This window comes from Typha latifolia, chromosome 5 (assembly GCF_019914945.1).
Source record: "Typha latifolia isolate L0001 chromosome 5, TyphaL0001v2, whole genome shotgun sequence".
NCBI classification, from domain to species: Eukaryota; Viridiplantae; Streptophyta; class Magnoliopsida; order Poales; family Typhaceae; genus Typha; species Typha latifolia.
The window spans coordinates 12,150,669-12,174,846 of NC_133090.1; the positions used below are offsets into that span (position 1 = coordinate 12,150,669).

The following is a 24,178-nucleotide window of genomic DNA, read 5'->3' on the forward strand; positions in this document are numbered from 1 at the left end:
TGTTACCCTATCGGGCCTAGTATTTGTTAGAAGTCCTAGTGCACTGGGACACCCTATTTATTAATTTCGATCTCTAGATCGAGTTCATCATAATTTATTTATTTTATTGTTAAAAGTGTCCAATGAGGTCCTGCAAAAAATTAGCACAGTATCAATTTTCTGCTGCATGTGGACCGGGAGATCCAACTCACTTATGATGATCTGCCATCTCATCCATGAAAACAACTACACAATCCACTACCTGCCAATTCTCAGATCTTTCATATGTCAAAGCTAGATTGAGCTGCACTCTTGTCTCAAATAATAACTCGTACATTAAGTCTATAGAGGCAGCAGATTGCCTGCATCCCCAACTGCAGATTGCAGTAAAGAAAATATTAAATCATCTCAAGTAGTAAATGATTGAGCTGCTTAATACAACATATCTTTAACTTCGGCAGCCAATTGAAGATGACCAAGTACTCATGTTGCAGCAAATTTCTGCGGTGGGGTTATGCAGAGCCCTGCAGACAAGATAGTAAATTAGTAAAAAGCTTTCAAACCACAGAACGAGAGAGTACTGGGATGCTTTGAATGTTCCTTGACCATGTGTCTCATGCAGTATTCTAAAGCAAATCCTTCTAATTTCACTATTTCTAAGTTGCACTTCGTTTTTTTTTTTCTTTTATTCTTGAAGAACTTGAAATTAATAACCTTGTGGCCTGAGTTACAGACTTCAACCATAGCCTTTGGTTAATTTGGCTGAGTTTGACATCCAGATCCTGCAAAGAGAAACAAATAATACTTTAAAACGATAATTGAAGATTATGTGAATTTCCATTCAAACAATTGAGTTCTTTAAAATTCAAATAACAAAAAGATTGGGCTACAGCCACACATGATGTCAATAATACTTTCCTTGGTAGTAATTGCAGGTATCTGTCATGCTAATTTACCAACCAAAGTAAAATCTTGGGCAATCTTTTGTTCTCAAAAGCATATAGAATCCACTGTAATATATTTAGCTGGTCAAGTCATCCAAGTTCCTTACGCATATGTGCTATTTTGACACTTCAAAGATGCTAAAAAAGAAGATGCCTATAAATACAATCATATTTTAATTTCTCTTCAGTGGTTCTACTTGCGGAGTTCACCAGGATACTTGACTCCAATCCTTCTTGGAGGCGTTCTTCCTTCAAGGCTGCTCAAAGCCTTCTTGCTTTTGTAGCTGCACAGCTCTGCATAAATGCAAAAGACAATCCCACCGAAGCGAGGACAGCTCAAAGTTCAGATGGCCAAAACTGTGGCCAGTATATTCATTTCAAGTGCACCAAAGAAAGGAGAAAAATGCCCACAAGACGCAGCATATAAACCTGGAGACAAATAACGTGAAGAACATTTGTACTAGAGTATGTGCTTCAGATATACAGTTGCCCTGCATAGATATTTGGTAGTAAAAGTGTAAAACTAGATAAACTTTTGTAGTTCATGGATCACATATTCACATATCTAGTTTCCTACTATTCTTAATTGACATTAGTCAATCTTACTCCTCCATTGGTTATGAGAAGCAGAGAAATTAGATTATGTTCTCCATATATCATTTTACTACTATCCTTAATCATGGTTGTTTAGATTCTTATACATTAATAAATCTTTTATTTTCTCGACACTGTTGTTGCATTTTGCAAGGATCATTTAATTCCACTATGTAGGAGGATGTACTTTAAGGTCGATTGCTTCCCTTTTTACTGATACTAGGGACCATAAATTCAATAAGTACACTACTGATAACAAGACAAAAAGAGGAGAGAAAAGATTTTAAATGATCTGTAACTTACTAACTCCACAAGCCAGTTGCTACTACTCTGGAGTTACTACCTTCTTAGTTCTTGCAGTTATTGCATTAATTGATAAACAAGTCTTCTGGACAAACTAGCTCTGTTTCATCAAATGGTAGATGAATTAAGTATGTCTATCCATATCATGATCATTTAATATGCTCAGAGCCATAATGAAGTTAAAGGTCATTCAAAGGATGGATACATTTAGGTCAAGAAGATACCAGACTGCTGATAAGCAGTGCCCAGTGGTACAAATGAGGATTGCATCGAGGCAATCCTTAGAGCTAACAACCCGTTTTGGGGCAACACAGAAGCCAGAGAGTTCATTTCAATGACCCAAACTCATGTCACCAAGATGCATGGCAGCATGAGATAAGCATTAACATCAAGTGCCAACCGTATGTCTCTACAATTTCCACCTTACTTGAATTCTTCATCTTGTATTCACCATCCATCGTTGCAACGTACAGCTATTGTGTGTGAACTCATCACAAACATTAGGTCTTCCTAGGAGAAACAGAGAGATTCCAAGGTTATACAATATTACTTCAATCAGCACATAGAACAAGAAGCTTGCAGGCACACAAAGAAAGAACTGATATACAATCATGATATAGAGCCAGTTCGTAGCCAAGATTTAGTCTCTCAATACTTGGTCTATGAAGAGAGCTCATTCGAGAAATAAAAGTGTTAACTCGCCAACAACTCTAAAAACTTGAGCTAGTTTTTTTATATTTTATGTTTTAACGCTCCCTCTCACTTTTGAGCTTGAGATATTTAAATGAGTTGAATAAATGAACTTAAATTAAGTGGGGGGAGATTTTATGTTTTTAAACTATAGGTGTGTTTGACAAGATTCAAATCCGGACATCTGCTTTGATACTATATTAATTGATTAACTATTCTAAAAGCTTATACTGTTAGAAAACAATATTTTTTCTATATTTTATATTCTAACAATAAAACTATAATCCAAATGCAACTAAAAGGATTCAATTCAAGAAATGACATCTATCAAAAAGACATGATATTTAGAGTTAAATATTATAAAAATTACCATTGGAGAATAGCTTCATGCAAATTAACAAACAAAAGTCATGGACCGAAAACGAAAGCCTGCTCTATCAAGAAATCACCAGATCTTTTTCTATGTATATATCTTTCATATCTTCCTCTAGTAAAGCCCTTATTTGTGTTTTAGCACATATCAAGAAAGGCTTATAATGACATTCCTTCCCATCATCTGGAAAACCCAAAACCAACCATGTCATTACTTCTCTAATGTTTCAAGAAAGTATTTAGAAACTTACAAATCAAATACTACCAGGAACTTAGTGTCAAAAGGTCTGTGCAAGCAGATACAATTAACAGGTTCTTTTCCTTGAAAAATATAGTAGAAAAGAACAACATGCACAGAAAAAGGTGCTATTCAGCATCTTGTATTTATCAACTTTTTATAACTGGATGCTTCCATAAGATAAAGAAGACACATGGAGAGGAATATAACCAACAAAAATGTAAGTTCTTAAACCTGAAATGTTCTCCCATCCTTATACAAAAACTTGCTATCATGAGCACTAGAAACTCTCTTGTCCAACATTAGCCTGCTGTCACAACATCCCACAGTAACAAGGAGAATTTCTCACAATAATGAATCTTAAAATATCATAATTGTCTACCTCCTTCTCCCTTTAAATATATGTTGATGAAATTAAAATTTTCAATCATCTTAAAAATACAAATGGAAGATTCATATTTTACAAACAATAGGATGATTAATATCATAGAGGTATTATGATAATTTATGTGTACTTTTTCTGTCAAGATTGAATGAAAATATTAACAATTTCACTTAGTCTTAGCCACATGGACAAAGTGGAACATGGACAAAATGATACAAATGAAGATTTAGATGGAAGTTTGATTTTAGGCATAACCACAAGGGGATAATTTAAAATTTACCCAAAAGAAAAAAAAAAATACTAATTAGCTGATTGGAATCTCCTCGTAGCAACTAATAGCTCAAAATTTGCAGAGTTATCTACATGGAGAGGTATAGCTATGTGTGTTTATGTTAAAAGAACGGGCTGAGAAAGGATTATAGGAATAAAAGATAAGCATTTATGTGAGATTATTACCTAATTGATGTGGCCTAGGGATGAGGAAACATGCCAACACAAAATAAAACGAGAACCCTAGATCCAACACTAAGGAGAAAAGATAGGGTACTACTAATTTCTTTATCTGCCTCCAAATACTATTTTTATACAAGTGTGGCTAAATAGATAGAAAAATAGAAGATGACCCATGAAGTCGTGGGCGAAAGAAAATCAAACCCATACATATTATGGGGGACAAAGGAAGCGTTGAATCCACCACAAAAGAGAGAAGAAGGAAATAGGAGAAGAGGAAGGAAAAGAAGGACAAAAATGGAATCGTCCACAAAAATATTACTTCTAAAATTTCCATCCTTTTTTTTTCATTTCGGAATTTCCATCACCACTATATATAGAAAAGAAGAGATTACATCAATTCACAATTGATCCTATTCAGATATTTTCTAATCTAATATATAACTAGCCTATAATTCTTTTAACTTAAAAAGCTACCAAATCCTAATAAACTTACCTCAAAATAAACTTACAATCAAATCTTCTAGATTTTTAACCAAATTAGACATTCTAAAATCAAATCTAATATTTTTTTATAAAAATGCATCTGAGAATAAAAATTAAATAAATGAAAATATAATTTCTGTCACTAATGAAATACTTGCTTGGGGTACTACAGTAGTTGACTACATATGTTGCCATTCAACTATTTTTCTTCCCCTCCCCCTCCCCCCTTGGTGGCTACTAAAGTAGCTAGACCATCAGTTCTAGGAAATGGGAGTGCCTGGATGATCTCTTTGATTTGGCATGCAGCAATTGTGTAATATATTTGCCTTTGATCCGATCATAACATCAAGAGAAAACTCGCATGGAAGCATGAACCAACATTAGATACTTCTTTACTTTATATTAACCTATCGGTTAAGAACTGATAAGGGTACTACTTATAAGTTAGTCCAAATTTCTTTCACTTAGCTATGAATGCTCTCAATTGAGAGTCAGATGATCAATAAAATGGATTTGATGTTTTCATCTTTTGCTTTATTAGATCCAAAAATATTGGATCCCATTTGCATCATGAAAAAAAATTTAAAAACACATGCAGAAGCCTACATACATAGAGGCATGCATGGATACATACAACTGTGGCTATGATGCAGTTTGGATTTGTGTTATGTTTCATTTGTGGGCTGCCTTAGAGATGAAACAGTTCCATAAATGAAAAGTTATCTTTTTCCTTCATCTAGAGTCTTTCATGACTCAGAAACTTGTGATTCGTTTGTTAACTTTGGTTGAAAAACTAGCTGACAATTCTCAACTACATCCAATTTGATTAAAATAGGGAAGACTTGTATTGATAATGATACATAAACTACTTTTTACTTCTTCTTTTTTCATTTACATAGTCTATAAATCAAAAAAGAAAAGAATATAAAACACCTGAGTTTCTGCCCTCACAAGATCCTAGATGCAAAGCAATAAAAATGACAAAAAGATCTACTAAAAGCAACATAAAACTTCTGTCTATTTGGTCACATTTTTCTTCTTTGATATGACAACCTTTTCCAATCTTTCACTATTCTTAAACGACAGAAATAATAAATCAGATACAAAGAACAATGGCAACAAGGGCTAATAAAGATCATTCTTGATGGTAATAAAGACACCATGGGATTAGTCTAATGATAGATCCTCTTCACCCTTTCTCCAACATTTAACATGTGAAAACATGCATTCTAAACCTTTTACATCCTTGACCAATATCACCAGTAATAAGTAAGATAAGCGACCGACGAATCATAAATACAGAATCCATACCAACTAGAACTTGCGGCTGGCTGACGGCACTCGCCTTCTCTCTTTCCTTCCCCTTCTCTCCCCGGAATCCAAATCAATGAAAATTTTGACTTTTGGGTATTGCAATCAACCCCCATTTGGGCACGAGGGAGGAATCAAAATGCTCTGGAAATCACTATCAAAGAGCGAAATCTCATCGGTATAATTAAAGGGTTTTTACAAACCCACATGGTTTTTAATCAGACTAAGCCCGGCCCGAGCCTGATTTAGGCCCGACTCAGTCGGAAAGTCCGATCCATTATTCTCATTTATGACCAACTCACAGTACATGCATATATTTTTAATTTTTTAAGTCTCATATTAAATATTTAGTAAACTATATATTAATATATAAGTACATTCCTATAAAAGATAACAAAAATATTTTTAAATAAACCCATTAAATTTGATCAAATAAGATAAAATATTTTTTTATATTTAACTCATTATATTAAACTTATTATATCCAACCCAAGCCCAATATTAAATGAGCTAGTGGGTGGTAACGAGCTAAAATATTTTAGCTCGGCCTGAGTGATTGATGGGTTGAGCCATGAATAAATATTTAAACTCGATTAGCCTGAAGCATGGTCCGACCCATCTGATAATCACGTCAAATAGCGATCGAAAACTTCAAATATATTATAATTATTTGCATTTTTTTATGTATAATTACTACCCACAGTTGAAGATACCACCTCGCAATAAAGAGGTAGTATGTCGTGCCTAGCTTGTGCAAGTGCAACTAAATTTAGTAGCTTGGCTTGGCTAGTTTGACTCGGACTTAGCTGCCCAAATCTTATTTGGCAATGCAGTGCAGGTGTACAACTTGGTAGTCGATTGAGATGGCTCATGTGTGGCTTGTTTAATAAGAAGGTCGACATAGTTGTCCAACTTATTATCTCATATAATTCAATATACATATACATTTGTATTTAGGAATAATTGACCCTTTAAGCAACTAATATTTAGTTCGTGGACTCTTAAATGATATATATAAATTATTACTAAAATTTGTCAACTTTTTAGGAATAGGGCCGTCAAAAAAATGAAGCTGGCTGGATAAGGCTCGCTCATTCTTTAAAAGAGTCTCGAATATAATCTCAAGCCAAGTTCGACTATGAGTCGTCTTGATCAAATAATCCTGATAGGGCTCAAAATAATTTTAAATTAAGCTTAATTTATGTTTGGATTAATTAAGGCTTAAAATTACTTATTAATCAACTTATTTAGGTTTGAGCTCAATGCAAGTTTACAAATAATTATAAACTAGCTCAAATTAAAATAATTTTAATTCAAACTTGATCACAAATACATGCTCGAAATTAGTTCAATTCAAACTTGATCAGAACTATGCTTGATCAAGCTCAACTTGACGCCATTATCTAATAATTGTCATTATAATTAATTTTTAGCAAAATAATTTTAACATATTATTATTAAAATTAACAAACAAATTTAAATAATTAGAGTACCATTTTTTAGTGTAGAATCTTCTCTCATTATATTATGACATTATGCAGAATATTAATTAGCTTTAAAACCTCTTTAATCTGTTTAGCTTAACTATGTTTAGTTAGAATGAAATAGTATTTTAAAAAAAAGCGTAATAATTTCGGTAACAAAATTTATAGAATGTAACAGAAATCATGATATTTTGAAAGTTTTCGGTAGTAGTTATATAAATATTGGGGAGAAGAAGGGTCTGTGTATATATATATATATATATATATATATACAGGAGTCCACACGTGGATTCCACGTGCGATCCTCCTAGGGTTCACTCGTAGTTTCGTGAACTTAGGGGGGTAGTTTCCACTTTTGTCCATGGACAATTATTTAATTGACAGCGGCGAATAAAATTGTCATTGTTAAGTGGGTTTGGTCCGCTCGTTATCGACCCGTGGTTCTCCTTCCTCGCAATTTGCTTCCTCTCGCTATCTCTCTCTCTATCGCCTCATCGAGCTCGGATTCCCGATCGCCTCCTCCGTCCCCAATGTAATCTCATCTAATCCTTATCTCCCCGATCCCCAAATCTATTTCTCTCTTCGATTTCTCTGTGCTTCGCGAATCCGTTCTCCTTTTTGAACGGATTTTTTGGGTATAGAAATGGAATCTTGGCGGATTACTTGGGGAAATTTTTTTCTCTGTATTTGTTTGTTGATCTAAAGCTGGATAGGGGTAGATTTCTTGATTTCAATTGATTAGGATTATAAAGGTAGAGAATTTCGGAGGTTAAGGGGGGTTTTTAGGGTTTGATTATGTTTATGTCATTAGGGCTACTGTGTAATTCTGATTGATTTAGTCCCCAATGCTTTTCTTTGTACGAAGGACGACCATGAGTGATGATGGAGACAGGATGTGCCCTCTCTGCACAGAGGAGATGGACCTAACTGATCAGCAATTGAAACCTTGCAAATGTGGATATGAGGTTTGTATTTAGATTTGGGTTTAGATCAATATGGTAGCAAAAACTTATGAATTTGTTGTTTTTGTGTGCCCAAAATTCTTTGTTTTGATTCTTACTTGTTTTGCAGGTATGTGTCTGGTGCTGGCATCATATAATGGAAATGGCTGAGAAAGAAGACACTGAAGGGCGGTGTCCTGCTTGTCGCACACCATATGACAAGGAAAGAATTGTGGGAATGGCTGCTAGCTGTGGAAGGTTTAACATCAGTTGACAAGTTCCCTATTTATAAATCTACCTAGTTCTCCATGTATTGCTACACAAGTATGTTGTTACATCTTTTGTTTATCTACAAGTAGGATGGTGGCTGAGATTAATGCTGAGAAAAGGCAGAAATTTCAAAAGGCAAAGCCAAAGGCATTGGTAGAAGCAAGGAAGCATCTTAGTGGTGTCAGAGTTATTCAAAGAAACCTGGTGTACATAATTGGACTGCCTTCTAATTTATGTGATGAAAGTGTGCGTAGCATATCTATGGTCTCTTTCTACTCATTTGCTTTTTCACAATTATAATTGGAATTTTTAATCTTTTTTTCTTCTTACTTTGGTTCTGAACAGATACTAGAACACAGAGAATACTTTGGTCAATACGGGAAAGTTCTGAAGGTATCGATTTCTCGTTCAACCAGTGCAACTGGACAGCAAGCACCAGTAAACGGAACATTCAGTGTGTAAGTTTAGTTGATATTTTAAAAGAACATGTCACATTGTTACTCATATAATTCAGTTTAGTATCTTAATGCACATAAGGTAATCGTTAGCTGATACTGATGGATATTTATAAATCATTAATGGACACTGATACTGATGGATATTTATAAATCATTAATGGACATCTGCATTTGAATATTCTTATCTCCCTTTTATAATGAGCATATGCTGCATTTCATGGAGCTTTTGAGTGGATTTAATGCATTTGCTTGGTATTGTTTTGTGGAATATATTTTGCTACATAGAGCACACAATTACTGTGATGATATGTCTTGGCAGCAAGACACTTGGTGTCATGAGTTTGATTCAAATAAACAACCTTTAATAATGGGGAAAGTTATCTTTATGACTCCACAGGTCCCCCTCCAGCAGGAGCTTCATGTGCTAGAATGCTTTTTGTTCTTTTGAGATAGATTGTCTACTATTTGAATGCTTCTCAAATTTTATGCAATGTAGTACTGGAGCATGTTTTGTAAAGTCTTGGATAGTTGAGGGCATAACCACCCATCCTAGTTTCTTTTTTATCTTTAACAAATGCCACTCATGCCATTCTTTTTCAGGAAGCACTTGCTTTCAAATGCAATAAAACCTAGTTAACTGATTTGCGCATTATATGTAATTAAGGTGTCTATATTCAGAAGTGCATTGGACTAGAATGACCTTGATTAATTGATATAACTTTGGATTATGTTGCTGCTTGGGTCCTTTGGTGCAGGGACAGTTTCTCTATAAAGAGAAGTGAGCACCACAAGAACCAAATATAGAAAGGAACATCTCCTTAACCACAGGAAAAAAATTTATTTCGCTTTATCTTTTTTGCGTTATTTCTGTTTTTGACCCTTCACTTTTTTTTCACCTGTCTAAATTAATCTCTATTTTTTACATTTATTATATACTAAACTCCTTGCCTTCGTTCACTTATGGAATATAAATAACCTTTTTTTATTAATAAGCCTTTTTATTTTGGTATAGTAACTAAACAATAACTTAGCTTCTTCCTGATATACTAATTCGTCATTTTTTCTCTTATTCCATGCGAATTTTAAAAATTAATTTCATAATAATCAAAATTACTATTACTATTACTATTATTATTGTTATTATTATTATATACATATAATATGAGTATTACTTTCTATACTATACTAGAATTCTATTCTATTCTAAGATTTACTTAATTGGATTGTTATGTACTCTGATTTTATAGAGTTTAGTTCTAAACTTTGATCTTATTTTTTCTTATCATATCTTATCATATCCTTTCTAAATACATCAATATCTCTATTAGTTTATATTTTTTAATTAGGCCTTATTTTAAACTTGATTCAAACTTAAATTAAGTGTAATTCAATTCAAGCTTGATCAGACTCAAAGTTTAGCTTGAATTGATTAAAGCTTGAAATTGCTTATTGACCGGCTCGTTTAGATGCTCGAGCTCGAAAATTAGCTCGAAATTGGCTTGAATTAAAATAATTTCAATTCATGCTTGATCACAAATATATGCTCGAACTTAATTTTAGTTCAAGCTTGATTACACCCCTAATAAAATGTAATTATTACTCATTTACTAGTATTCAATTAAATAATTGAATAACTTATTACTAATATTAGCTTTCTATTTCTGATATTAAAAATTAGAATACTTCTTTTAGAATTGGCATCATTCCACAAGTGAATGGGGCCCTTGTGTTAATTCTCATCACAGAGGCTAACCAATCTTCAAGTTAAACTAACCCAGGTACTCAAATTACTAATACACCCGTAGATATCCATACCCGTTAGTAAAACCCAACCCATTTACTAAAGTAAATAAATCCTCCCAAACCATTTTTCCCCAATTCTTTCCTCCTATTCAGTAGAGAAAACCGACCAAACCTTTCCTCCACCATCGTGCTTCTTTCTAACCATGCTCCTCTTTCACTGGAGAGAACCCTCTCAAACCTTCCTCTAAGTTTTCCTTCCCAATTGTGCTATTATTCAAAATGAAAATTGTTATGGATGCTTTCAGTCACAGTCTCTCTAAAGTACTTTCCCAACGGCTCTTCTTTGCCCTAAAGAGAATTGATAAGGGTGAAAAGATATACAACTGAATTAGTAAAATGTCATGGAAAATTTCGGTATTTCAGAAGTTATAATTTAAAAACAAAATTATATTCATTAAAAAAATGTCTTCCCGTCCAGTTCTGTTTGGCTTAGAGTTAATCCAAGGGCTTTTTTAATTACTTACAATGGACGGTAGGGGTTGATTTAGACAGGTAAAGAAAAAAGAGGGGTCAAAACTGAAATATCGCAAAAGGGAGAGGGCGAAATAAAATTTCCCCCTAATAAAAAATTTAGCACAAAAAATCTGAATGTAAAGTGGAAATTTTTGAATTACTGGAATCAGCATGTAAGATAGACATAGACTTAGAAAAAGGATTATACTTGTGTTAGGAAGGAACCTAGGCATCAGTAGACTTATTTATGCATGATTTTCCTCCCAAATCTGCATCAGTTTGCAGCAGTCCAGCAACAGAAGATTAAAAGAGGAATTTGAGTGAAAAGTAGGAGAGAAGGGGGGTCAAAAATATCCACCTAATTATGGGAAAAGACTAATCATTGCTTGTGTAATAATTAGGGCCAACCCAGAGAAAGGATTAGGTTTCCCAAGTGAAATAGGAATATATTTGCTTGGTCATATTGAACCAACCTGTGGACTTGTGAATGGAATGACGCACAGTTGTACTTCCATTTACTTGAGGTACTGAATTTTTTGCATATATATGATCTCTAGAACATTGTAGTATTGAACACCATCTTGAAAACTTCTGTCTGATTGCAAAGTATGGATATGAAGTTTAATGCCAGAAGGTTGTATTATTGTTGGTTGTTGAGTTACTTGAAATTATATTGTGTTGTGAGAGGTTAATGGGCTTTTTTTTTTATTTCTTCTTTGGGATGAGGGCATAGTGTTTGACTGCCTTAGAATCTTTTCTCAGAACTCTTCTTGTTGAATTGTGATCACATGTTGAATTTCTTGTCTTCTGATTGCGTGTAATTTTTTAATCTCTTGGCTTTCTCTCTTGTTTTGGAGTCAAACTTACTTGTCCATGTCTGCTAGTTTCTTTGTTGTACTTTGCTTCTTAGAAGTATGCTTTTCGAACAGCATTTTTTTCTTTCCCTTTTTTCCCCCTACAAAGATGTCGTGTGCTTCACTTATTACCTGCTTCCTGACACTTCCCTATTACATGTTTGGATGATAAGGTGGACTGTTCAAAAGGTTGCTTTCGTGCTTTTGGTTTGGTACTTTAGTTCTATATTTTCATATTAACACATTAGGCATATCGAATATTTTGCGTCATCGAAATTTTTTATACGGTGTTTTTATTTATGTATAAGTTGGGCTTTCAAACCTAAGGGTCAGTTTGAAGAACAACATACGGTAAATTCATTTAAAGAAAGGATTCTGTTGTTGACAAATTAATCTGTGCCTTATTTATCTATTGAAGCGAATTCAAAGTTGAATTGCCTAACTACTAATGAAGTAATCTCAATGGAACGACAACTGGTACCATGTATAACTATAACGGCATTTAGTTGGAAAATCTTGATCTATTTGGATGATCATTAGATGCAATTGAATTAACTGAATTGGTCATTATGTTCCCAAATTTCTTTGTTATTGACTGTTTTTTTTATGAATGTTGGATCAGGTATATTACTTATGCCAGGGAAGAAGAAGCTGTTCGATGTATTCAAGCTGTACATAATTTTGTCTTGGAAGGAAAATCTTTAAGGTATAGTATTGTTAGATTTGTTCCAAAATTAAAATATTCTGCCATTTCATCATTCTAATGACACTTTCTTTTCACACTGCAGAGCATGTTTTGGTACTACAAAGTACTGTCATGCATGGTTGAGAAACATGGTATGAGAATTGATGTCTTTGCATACGGTTATCTACTTAGAGAGAGTTATAGTTTCCTATCTATTTAACTTGCATGTATATTTATCTAGACCTGCAGCAATCCAGATTGTCTCTATCTACATGACGAAGGTTGCCAGGAGGATAGTTTTACTAAAGACGAGATTATTTCAGCTTATACTAGGTGATTTTGCATTATCTTTCCTATGTACCACATATTGTTCTGTTCTACTGTTCCAGCTGGTTGTAGTATCACTCACACCACCATTTAGGAACTTAGCATCACACACTAACAATTCACTGCATGATGTATATATTAGCATCCTCTGACTTTTGAGTGCACTCATATGCTGGTTCCCTATTATTTGTTTCATAGTACGGTAATCGTTTCATAGATATAATGGATTCACTGAAAAAGATTAGATAGCAGTAATGGTGTGGGGCAGACCATTATGATTAAAGATATTGCACAACTGCAGTGGATATTTAGTTTTAAAACATGATTTTTTTAATGGTTTTCTATTTTTCTATCCAGTTATTATCACATAGTTATGCTATGAAATTTATCAATATAACACTATTTCAAAGAAATGTTTCACAACTCATGTTTCATAGTTCTGACCTGTCCTGATAGTATGTGGACAAGTGTGATATAACAATAAAATTCTTGGAAGTCTTTTTTTAGCAGACAAATTCTATTTTTGGATCAGACTATATTGGCTTGTTTTTAACTTGGTTGAAGTTTTCCAAATGTCTTTGGGCGATTTGCACCAAAAACCACTTTAGTTTTTCTTTTTGTGTACGTACCAATCCAGATTACCCATAAAATGATCTTAATGCTCTTTTTAACTTTGAGAACAAAAGGCTGCCAGATTTAATGTGCAACATTTAGGGGGTGTTTGGATAGCCTAAATTCCTGCAAGTATCTGGAGAAATTTGGCTTTTCGTAGAAATTTTTGTAGGATATGTATTTTTTCCGTAAGTGGATGTTTAGATGAAAATTTTGAAGGATTATTTTCCTTAGGAAACACCATTTCGTAAGGAAAAAAATAACTCCCACCTCTGTTTTTTTCCTACACTCTCCCTCCCTCTCTTCTTTTGCATTCACTTCCTCATCCTCTCTCCCTCTCCCTTCTCTATAACCACCTCTCTCGTACACCTACCACCACCATCATCACCACCTGCCCGCCCACCACCTGCCACCTCCTTGACCCACCCCACTACCACCACCTTCCCCACCTCCCCCTCCCCCTTCGCCCACCACCACCACATTTTCCACCACCTTCTTCACCCACAACCACCTCCTCAACCCACCTCATTACCGCTACCACCTTCTCCAACTTCTGCTCTCACCACCACCTCCTCCTTTGCTCACCACCACCACTACCTTCTCCTCATCATCCTTTTCCCTCTTCCTTCTCTCTCTTTCTAATTTACTAATTTTTTTCTCTAAAATTTCCTATACTATCCAAACAAGATAAATTAAATCAATCCAAAGAACAAATTTCACATAGGATCTTTAATAACACTTTCCAATTCCTACATGAGGAATTTCCTACAGAAAATATTCCTTACTAAACAGGACCTTAATGTTTGGTTTCCTTTGTATTTTTAAATGTAAATGGAATGGCTCCTTTCACAATAAAGTCGGAACTTTACACAATCTATAGAAAAATATACTTTGTCGCAAACTTATACCTCTTTCTTTTACATTGTTCCCTCAAAATTGTGTCATCTTTTCTTGTGTAAGGAGCCATTCCTTTTACATTAAATAAATACAAAGGAAACCAAATGGAGAGCCAAACTTTAAATGTTGCACATTAAATATGACTGCTTTAGAAAAAAAAAAGACTGCCTTTTTTCTCAAAGTAAGTTAAAAAGGCTCTAAAGTGATTTTATTGTCAGATTTGCTGAAGGTACAATTGTGATCTAAATTGGGTACAAATGCAAAAGGGAAAGCTGAATTGGTTTCTGGTGCAAATCATCCGATGCCTTTACATGTTGCTTCTCCTTAAATTATATGGCTTTTGGCTTATTGTAGTTTAAATCATGCTCTAATCTACCTCTCATACGTCTTATTAGGAGTAGGGTTCCACAAATTGCATCAAATACCGTGCAGAGACGTTCAGGAAATATATTACCTCCTCCTACTGATGATTTCTCTAATGGTGGAGCACTTTTGGGAAAACATGCAAGCAAGAATGCCCCAAATGTATTATACTCATGTCAATTTCTTTGATCTATTGAGGTTTAGTTCAAGATTTCAAATGTATATCCTGCTTTCAATTTCTTAGATTTTCTTTGGATCAGACCAATGATGGCAAGTGTTAGTTCTCTATCGTTTTTTTTGTTCTTCTTTTCTTGTATTAATTGGATGAATTATTCATACAGAGCACATCAATCCAAACCAAAATTTGTCATCCTAATAGTACCTCTGGGAAGTCTACTCTACCAGCGGCAGCTTCTTGGTATGTCACTCTAATCTTGTGTATCTTGCTAGAGATTTTGCTGCTAAACTTTGAGCAAATGCAGGGGATTGCGTGGTTCTAATCCCAGGGCTGCCACTGCTAGTGTAACATGTTCTCGGAGCAAACAAAAGGTGGAGACACATAGTAGTTCAATCTTGCATTCTCCAATCATTGCTAGCAACAAAGAGAATTCTGCGTGGCATGATAATGTAAATACAACACTTATGTTGCCTGAAAGCAAGAAAGTGGCACAACTGAGTGATATACCTAGACATTTGGAACCCAACACACCTGGTGTTGAGGAGTGTCAAACAGCAATGCCCTTAGAGGCTTTTGTAGATCCAGATTTAAGTTCTGAACTTTCTGCCTGGAATGATGATGCAGTTGTGGCATCTAAAGTATGTGAGGAAGGACATGCCGCAGACATAGATGGGAAATCTATGTGCTTAGATCCTTTAAAACCTCTTATTGATGGCGGGGTAAACCATCTGTCTACATCAGTTGCATCATCCGAGGTTGTTGCAGATGTTACATGTACTTCTAAAATTACAACAAGCTGCTTATCTAGCCCTCTAGATCCCACACCTGAATTTAATGAAAGAGATCTTGGTCTCCCCGGAAGAAATGCAATTCCAAGGGCGAGCCCTAACCAGAAAGGCCTAAGTAAGCAATCTAACAGTGCTGATTATGACAAAGTAAGAGAAGGTGATAATCCTGTTGATGGAAGTATAAAGACTTTGTGCATGGATTTATATTCAGTAAGTTTAGACAGGAATAAGGGTGTTCATATTTTGAAGAGGGACCAACATCAAACTTCAGTTTTAAATACTTGTTCAGCTGAGATGCCCTTAAAACAAGATTCAGGGTCTTATTCCCAGCATATTGAACATTTACCTTTACCGCCAGTGAGCAAAGATGACTTATTCTCTGACCGTTTCGGTTCCAATGAAGTATCTGATTGGAATTCGGAATTGCAAAAGCAAGGCTTTGCAATGGGAAGTACTTCTGTGGCTGATACCAACGGAATTGGATATTCTGATATCAGTGATCAGACATCATCTACATCTTATTATCATCATCCTGGTGATATTGCTACTCTTGGCAGTAAGTACTCTTCATTTGTTGGTGATTCTAGAACATTAAATTCTAAGATAGAAACAAGGGTGTTCCCTTCAAAGGGTGATGCTACTATACTATCCAATGGATACAAGGAGAATGAGATTATCAGTGATTGTAGACCTACAACGGTTCTTCAACATGCTGGGTTGGATTGTTTCGAAGATACAGCAAAATGTGCAGAACAATTTGATAACAGAAGTAATCTTGGCGAAGCTGCTACTGTAGATAGAGGAGAGAACAGTATCATTTCTGATATATTGTCACTAGAGTTTGATCCGTGGGACGACTCCTTATCCTTGTCTAACAACTTCGTTAACATATTTGGGGAATCTGAGAAACGCGATGGACCTTTTAAATTATCAAACTCTTGGAAATCACAAAATAGCAACCAGTCTAGATTTTCATTTGCCAGGCAAGAAGGTCAAGGTCACCTTTTAGAACCTTCTCCAACAGTTAACAGCCATGAACATAGACTCAGCTCATTGTCAGCAAATTCTTATGGAAATGGATATCAAAATGGTATTTTATGCCATACTTCTGAAGGACCCAGTACAATGGAGCACAGCATCCCATCTTTTGCATCTGATAGGCCTGCAGGTGAGTGTCGCCTTTGTTTTCATTTGGCTTCTTTCTGCTGTAAGGAAGAGATGTCATTTCCATCTTTACCTCTCTTTTTGCTGTTTGTTTTTCTTTCTACAAGTTTCAGATAATTTTGATCTTCTTGGATTTTTCTCTCTTTTGTGATTGGTTGTCACCATGTTCATGAGCATGGTTTTACCATAATCTGTTTGCATATGAAGACAGCTCGATAGGTCGTAAGCTTGTCCATGATGTATTATTTCATGTTTATATAAGCACTTTTAGTTGTTTGTTTTGGTATCTTTACCTGATCGTCGTCATTGTTAAGTCCTAAGTGTGAAATTGTATCTGTAAGGGATCTTGATTTCACACTCTTTTTCTGACTTCCATTTCTTAAAAATGCTGCTTCTAAGGAAAGTCTTGTTTATTTTCCTCTACACTGCAAAGTGGTGGTTGTAGGCAGATAATGGTGTTTGGGTGAAATTTTGTCACATAAATAAACTTTTAAAAAATGAAATAAGATATACTTAGCATGTAAAAACTCCAATGTGTATATGAATGCGCTCTCAAGAAATTGTTACCTTAATGATCCTATTTGTCTGCCTAATTTGCTTTATGGTTGTGCAACCTGATGTGCTTACAATCATGAGCTTATTTTTCATCATGTGTTTCAAAGGCTAAAATATTTGGCTGCTTGGTTTGCTTTATGGTTGTGCAACTTGATTCTTACAACATGAGATTTTTTTCCATCAGGTGTTTCAAAGGCTAAAATATCTGCACCTCCTGGATTTTCAATACCAAGTAAAGCACCCCCTCCAGGGTTTTCTTCTCAAAGTAGACTTAACCAGGTGTATGAGATGACAAACTCAGGTTTGCCTGCTTTCCTAATATGCTCTGTATCTAACACCAAGTCTTTTTATGCTTATATATTTAATCTCTGAACAGAAAATTGTCTACTTGGCAAGCCTTCACTTGGAAGTTATCATCAAGCTTATTTATCAGAGAATTCTGATGATGTAGAATTTATTGATCCTGCAATACTGGCTGTGGGCAAAGGGAGAATTCCTGGAGTAAATGATTCAGGCTTGGAATTGAAATCTGCATTTCCTGCACAGTTACATACATCAAATAATGACCACAGGCTTCAACTGTTGATGCAGCAGTCTGTGTCTTCTCATCAAAACCTTAGTAGACTGGATCACATTGGGGATAGGTTCCTACCTATTAATGATAATTTGGTTTCATCTCGATTCTTAGCGCAAACCAATAGTAGTTTGTCTCCATTCGCACAGATGCAATACCAACAACCTAGAAACTCACACTTCGCTAATAGCCAGTGGGATGGGTGGAGTGATGTAAGGACGAGCAGTAACATGGGCATTACTGATATCTTGAGGAATGATAGATTTGGGCTTAACTTGCATCCAAGCAATGAGGACCGCCAGTTTCACATACCAAGTTCAGGTGATCTCTATTACAGAGCATTTGGAATGTGATTCTAGTCTTCCATCTGCCTAGGGCACTTTTGGAAATGGAAAAGATTTGGTTCTCTGGAGTGCCGATCTTCGCCTATTTGTTGATGGGTATCTGTTCACTGGAATCCTGAAGATGGATTGAGATCAAAGGAGAGCATTTCAATGTTCAACCCCAGTAGCCCCTCTCTGGTAACAGGTATTTTTATATTCCAATCCTGTTACAGCATTCCAACAGCAGCACTGACTTTCTTATAATGTGGCTCCTGCTTGATTGATGTGCGAGGCGGAGGATCCCTGGGCCTCTGATTGCTTTTTAGCAGTACCAGCACAGAATAGAATGTTATATTGTTGTTTCTTGACATTTTTTTAGTACTCTTTACCTGTGGCTATCATGCTCGCTGAGAAATATATATATTTCTGTGGAGCTCTGAATCTGGAGCAACTATACTTTGTTCATGTATTGCATGATTTTGTGGCTATACGCCAATACCTTGTTTTGTTCTTGACAATGTGGTCGGACATTGTTTTTTTGATGAACTGCATGTCTATTTGTGCTTTTATCACTGATGGATCAGACTGGCTTTGATCTTCACAACTTCTCTGCAATATATTGAAATTTACTTGAATCTCAGCAGACCCATGAATGTCTCATTCAGACTCCAGAATCAGACTGTAAAGGATATCACTTTTTTATTTTTATAAAGGACAGCATTTGATGACAGTTATGGCTTGCCTTTTGTTAAATCACCGTATTCTCGTAATAAAAAAAGCCGTAACTAATTGATAGTGTGGTACTCAGTCTATAAGCCTAAGACATGGATTTAAACTAATGGGCGGAGTTATTTTTCAATGTATATAAAGGATGCATCTGCTCCTAGTCGATTAAAGTGGTGTATCTTCAAAGGCAAAAAAGAGTAATTAGATTTCTTAGTAAATGTAAAATAATTGAATGGATGAAAAAAAGGAGAGAACAATAAGTTTTTAAGTAGGTTGCTCATAAATTCATTACCTTGAACTTTTATTTGAATATGAAACTAATTTAGCGATCGCCAAACTGGTTTACGTAAAAATCTTAAACTCAATCGAAACGCTACGCTGACCAACATCAACCTCCTGAGAGGGCCAGACTCTGTTTGTCAGTGTTGGGCTGGGAATTTTGAAGGGCAGGAAGAGTTGGGAGGGTGAAATCATTACATTCTGCTCTCTCAGAGGATTCTCATATTCTAACGTCTGTTGAGAAATTCATTGGGAGATATTTGGACAGACTTAGCTCGATTGCAAGTTTGCAATGCTAGTGTTACTATCTAACCCATAGTCTATTTTTGGTCACGAGAGTATCTCCTGGAATGTTCATTTATATCTGATTCTTGTATTCTCTTCGTATCATCTGGAAGACATTGCTCCTTCATACAAGAATATAATGGCTATTCAAGACTCTCTTTTTTTCGATAAGCAAATCTCCTTCAAAATTTACATTCTCTGTAAAAAAAATTCAACCACATGTTGAAAAAAGAGAAGGGGAAAAGAAAATTCAGCTAAAATCAGCATATCTTTGCATCTCATTTCTGGATGCTAACATCAGGCAGCATTTTTTTTTTTTTTTTGCCTACATGCTTGCACAATATCACCTAGTTTCCCTGTGCATTTGATCATCAAATGCAAGGAGATACATAATGGAATTCTATCTGCAGACGCCTATGCAAAGTAGATTGATCAATTCGACCCCTCTCAATGTCACTTTGGAGTTCTCTCACTGGAAGAGCTGCAAGGAATCCTTTGATATATTCTTTACATGATTCTAATCCTTCACAGATGATCTCTTGAGAGGATCCATGATCACTATCAGCTTGGTTTCTATGTATCGCGCTCTCTTTGCTGAACTTAAGAATGTATGCTTGGTTGCATCCTTCAACCAACCTCTCCCCTAATGTGTCAACTAAGTAGATCGCATTGCTCTCTATCTTGAGAACAAAGAAGTGGTCATTCCAGCTTGTAATGTATATATGTTGTTCTTCAGACGCCTTGCTGGATAGGAGCTCATCCCATATGCTGTCAAATGACATTGCTCCTTGTAGGAATTGGACGATCTGAGGAATGTCATCCAGGCCAAAGAATCCTACAAAGGATTTGTCCACAGCTACTTTCAATGATCTCACCTCTGCTTCTAGTACAGTGTCGAGATCGAAATGCTGGTCGTAGAACCTCTCCTTGAGACTCTTAACTCCGCAGAGCTTTCTCCACTGCAAGGATCCTTCGCGCACCAAGTCATCTAATTGGTACCGCAGTGGTAGTGTCTCTGGATTTTTAAGCAGCCAGTCAGCAATGACGACTGCAAGAACTGTGCAGGCACCCTCACCTGAGGCTTTCTCGCTGCACTGATCGATAGACGCAAGAAATGCATCGGCAACGAGCTCCATCTGTCCATCTCTGCTGAGAATTCTCTTAGTCTCCCAGCTTCCGATGTGGAAGCCACCGTCATCCTCAAATCCTGCTGGTGTCTGAGGTTCCCCCTCAGGGTGCACTTTAGTCCTCTGCGATTGCCTGAACGACTGAATTCTCAACGCATAGCGCCTTTCCATGTCAATATCATCGCCGCCGATGTCCCTGCATGACTTGTTTAAGAGAGGCACTTCTCTCGAATGAGCGAGTCTTTTGTAGACTTTGTGCCATGAAAGGAGCCTCCCCAGAGAAGGCTGTTGGCTGTTGCGGGAAGGAGATACGTGTACATGAATCTCTCTTCCGTCCTCTGTGTCTTCATCCTGAGAAGGATTTTGATCAACTAGGATGTTAGTCAGTTGCAAATTCCTGTACCTACACTCAGGCTCGTCATCTGATGACAATTCTGCAAGAGGACTATTGTTTGGTCTACCAGTAGAGATTCTCTCATCGCCAGGTCTACTACCACTCTGAATTGGATTATGGTATTGCCTCTGATGCCCAATCCACGAAAAAGAGCGTAAACTTAAAGCTCTTGTCAGAGAAAATAAACTGCTGCTTCTCAGCTGTAGCTCAGTGATTTGCAGCTTCACCTGTTCAGATGTGCAAGATGAGATATAGGTAGAAATCATGGATGAGATTAGTGTTATATTCTCAATTTTACCGCAAAATTACCTCGAGTACAACCTCTGAAGAATGATCTCCGATTCTACAGTTGAGTGGAATTCTGAAGACTTTTTCACTGTCTTCTGGGAGAAACTCCTTGATGTCTATCTTGGCCTTAGGAAAATTCAGCAATTTATCTCTCGAATTCCGATCAAATTCCTGATTGAAATGCAAAATATAACAAGACGCAACTCCGATATCAAAATCAAAGAAAATGGAACATAGAAGCATAGATGAATCAAAACTCATAAACAGATTAACTTACTTGAACATATATATTGATGTTCCAACTTCTGTAACCCTGGTTTTTGATCCTTTTGAGCTTGCCAATATGGTCAAATTCTTCGTTCCACCTCACAATGCCGTTGGCTTGGATAGGTTGCTTAGAAGTGCAAATCCTCTTTGAGCTTTTGGGCAGAAAATCACTTATTCTTTTACTTCCTCTCCATTTGATCTCAACCATCAGACTTCTGCTGCAGTCCTCTAACTTGTCTACAGGTAAATGTTCAATATTTTGGATGATTAGATGAAGCTGAAACCTCATGGTGGGAGGAGGAGCAGACCAAAACTTTGATCTTGGTACGTTGGTGTTTAAAATTTCTCACTTGATATACAACAGCATGGATGAAATAGGATTCTTTGTTGAAGGTGATGCTGCAAGAATTAGGACTGCTTCAAGTCAATTTCTTCCTATATAAGCTGATGGGCTTCTTTATTGGACATATTGACCTGATCAACCAAAGACTATGCCCAGCTTCTGCATATCTATATAGTTATCTGGTGTTAGATCACATTCTAATTTAAATGTGCATTGCTGAAGAATGTGGGCTTCACATACCAATGACTAAACCCACCAAAAACAGAGAGGATCGAACGGATACAATCTTTATAATGGTTCAGATTAAACAAAAGATGAATTTGTCTATAAAAAAAATTCAGTTGGAATTTTATGTTTATAAAATTATAGAAGAGTTTCAAGACTACTGTTTAGTTCACAAGAGTCTCTTAGGATATTGTGCATATTACAAGAAATATAACCTCCTTGATCCCTTCCAGCTCACTTTCTTTTACCAATTCCAAGCTTGGGTACTTGTTTGGACAACGATCGGTTTTTTTATTTATGATTCCTTACTGGCTTCCTATTTAACAAATGCGTTACAACTATACTTCTTTTCAAGCATTATGGTTGGTTATTCAAGTATTATAGATGGGCCAGATGACCAATTCCATTTATCCCCCATTGATGTCAGGATGCAAGCCACTGTAAGGGGATACAAATTTAATGTACATAGTAGCTCTTAAAACTTTTACTATTTTTTGCGTATAAGAGAAGTACTGCTTTAATAATTGTTGAAGTGGTAGAGTTTGATACTGAGATTTGCAACCAATCAGAGGCTGTCAAGTATCAGATTGCACGACATTCCTGCAGTAAGGCTGCAGAGTATCTGCTCCCTGTTCTCGGTACCCTGTCTTGTATAGTATACTTGGTCTACTAGGATGGTTTAAAAAAACAAAAGAAGTCCTGGCATGCTCCTTGTTTGTTCTCTTCCTTCCCCACCTTTGGCCCTTCGAGCAAAGATATATTAAAGGCATGTTCTAGTTTTGGCAGGGCTCCTGCTCTATCTAAGCAGGAGCAGGGTTCGCCCTCCACCGTTAAAGAAGGGAAGATGGAAGGGCAATCGTGCAGAATGCAAGGCGTGTGTAGAAGCGAGCTCAGCAAGTCAAATCAAGATCAATGAATGTTGATTCTTTCTCTGGTTGACCCTTTGTCCAACTCATGTCTTGCATTTAGGCTCTTGAATGATTAAAAAAGTCTACTAGGATGGTACAACGCAAAGGATGGGTTAAACTAAATATGGATAGTGCTTGGATGTCGAACACGTACCAAAGAGGAGCCGGGACGGTCCTAAGGAATGATAGCAGGGTTCTGTTACAGGCAACAAGGGTGTTATGCCCAAGTGAATCAATCCTCCCTACTTAGCTGTGGGCTCTTAGTTTGGGACTTAATATGGTGGAGAAGGCTGTGAATGTCGTCAAAAAAGAGACCTCAAGTCCCTGGACCCTGGTAGATAAGGATCTTGGCTGGTGAATGTATTAACTTAATTAAAAAGGCTTTTAGAAATACAGAGTTGTCCATGCATTCTATGACTATAACAAGGTGGCCGATTGGGCGGTCCATCAGGGGATGGAGTCCTCAGTCACATTTTCAGTGGGCCCAAATGATAACACTCCGTTCAAATTTTATAATATTTTGAGAACTGAAGCTACCTCAATTTGAGGGGCGCATCAGCATAGTTAGAATATAGCTCGTCCTTTAAAACAAAAGTCTACTAGGATGGCACAAAAATGGGATCGACTCTAACCCTCAATAATTATAGTGGTTTTGTGGCCTGGCTTAATAATTTGACTTAATTGATGTTTAAACGGTTTCGATAATATATATGACTTGAAGTTTAGACTAAGCAATTTATTATATTAGCTAAAGCTTGGTAGAGTCTGTATATAAAGAGGGTTGTCGTTTTGTCTAACCCATTTCTATTCTAATAAAAAAAAAGATTCTAGTGGTATGGTTCTTATAAAAGGAAA

General features: G+C 36.1%; 2 protein-coding genes and 1 long non-coding RNA gene across 5 annotated transcripts; 1 reads left to right on the forward strand and 2 right to left on the reverse strand.

Moving 5' to 3' along the window:
• Positions 1 to 238: 238 nt before the first annotated feature.
• On the reverse strand, positions 239 to 5,924 carry LOC140789911 (uncharacterized). 2 transcript variants are annotated; one of them, XR_012109269.1, is made up of 4 exons: positions 5,753 to 5,918; positions 2,045 to 2,330; positions 694 to 1,920; positions 239 to 503 (listed from the first exon to the last, which is right to left on the reverse strand). It is a non-coding gene; the product is annotated as an uncharacterized lncRNA (long non-coding RNA). The 2 variants fall into 2 exon arrangements; XR_012109268.1 differs by having other exon boundaries at positions 694 to 2,330; positions 5,753 to 5,924.
• Positions 5,925 to 7,643: 1,719 nt separating this feature from the next.
• On the forward strand, positions 7,644 to 19,116 carry LOC140788853 (uncharacterized). 2 transcript variants are annotated; one of them, XM_073138325.1, is made up of 13 exons: positions 7,644 to 7,768; positions 8,102 to 8,201; positions 8,308 to 8,435; positions 8,537 to 8,693; positions 8,793 to 8,905; positions 12,638 to 12,721; positions 12,804 to 12,852; positions 12,942 to 13,033; positions 14,932 to 15,061; positions 15,241 to 15,317; positions 15,382 to 17,033; positions 17,769 to 17,885; positions 17,961 to 19,116. In XM_073138325.1, coding segments are annotated over exons 1-13 (3,252 nt in total). In that variant the 5' UTR covers positions 7,644 to 7,766; the 3' UTR covers positions 18,512 to 19,116. The 2 variants fall into 2 exon arrangements, with proteins under 2 accessions (XP_072994426.1, XP_072994428.1); XM_073138327.1 differs by lacking the exon at positions 7,644 to 7,768 and adding an exon at positions 7,892 to 7,988.
• Positions 19,117 to 19,915: 799 nt separating this feature from the next.
• Positions 19,916 to 22,332, reverse strand: LOC140789527 (uncharacterized). Its single transcript, XM_073139255.1, has 3 exons — positions 21,858 to 22,332; positions 21,602 to 21,751; positions 19,916 to 21,519 (listed from the first exon to the last, which is right to left on the reverse strand). The coding sequence occupies exons 1-3, from the start codon at positions 22,134 to 22,136 to the stop codon at positions 20,143 to 20,145; spliced, it is 1,806 nt and encodes a 601-aa protein (XP_072995356.1). The 5' UTR covers positions 22,137 to 22,332; the 3' UTR covers positions 19,916 to 20,142.
• Between the last annotated feature and the right edge of the window lie 1,846 nt (positions 22,333 to 24,178).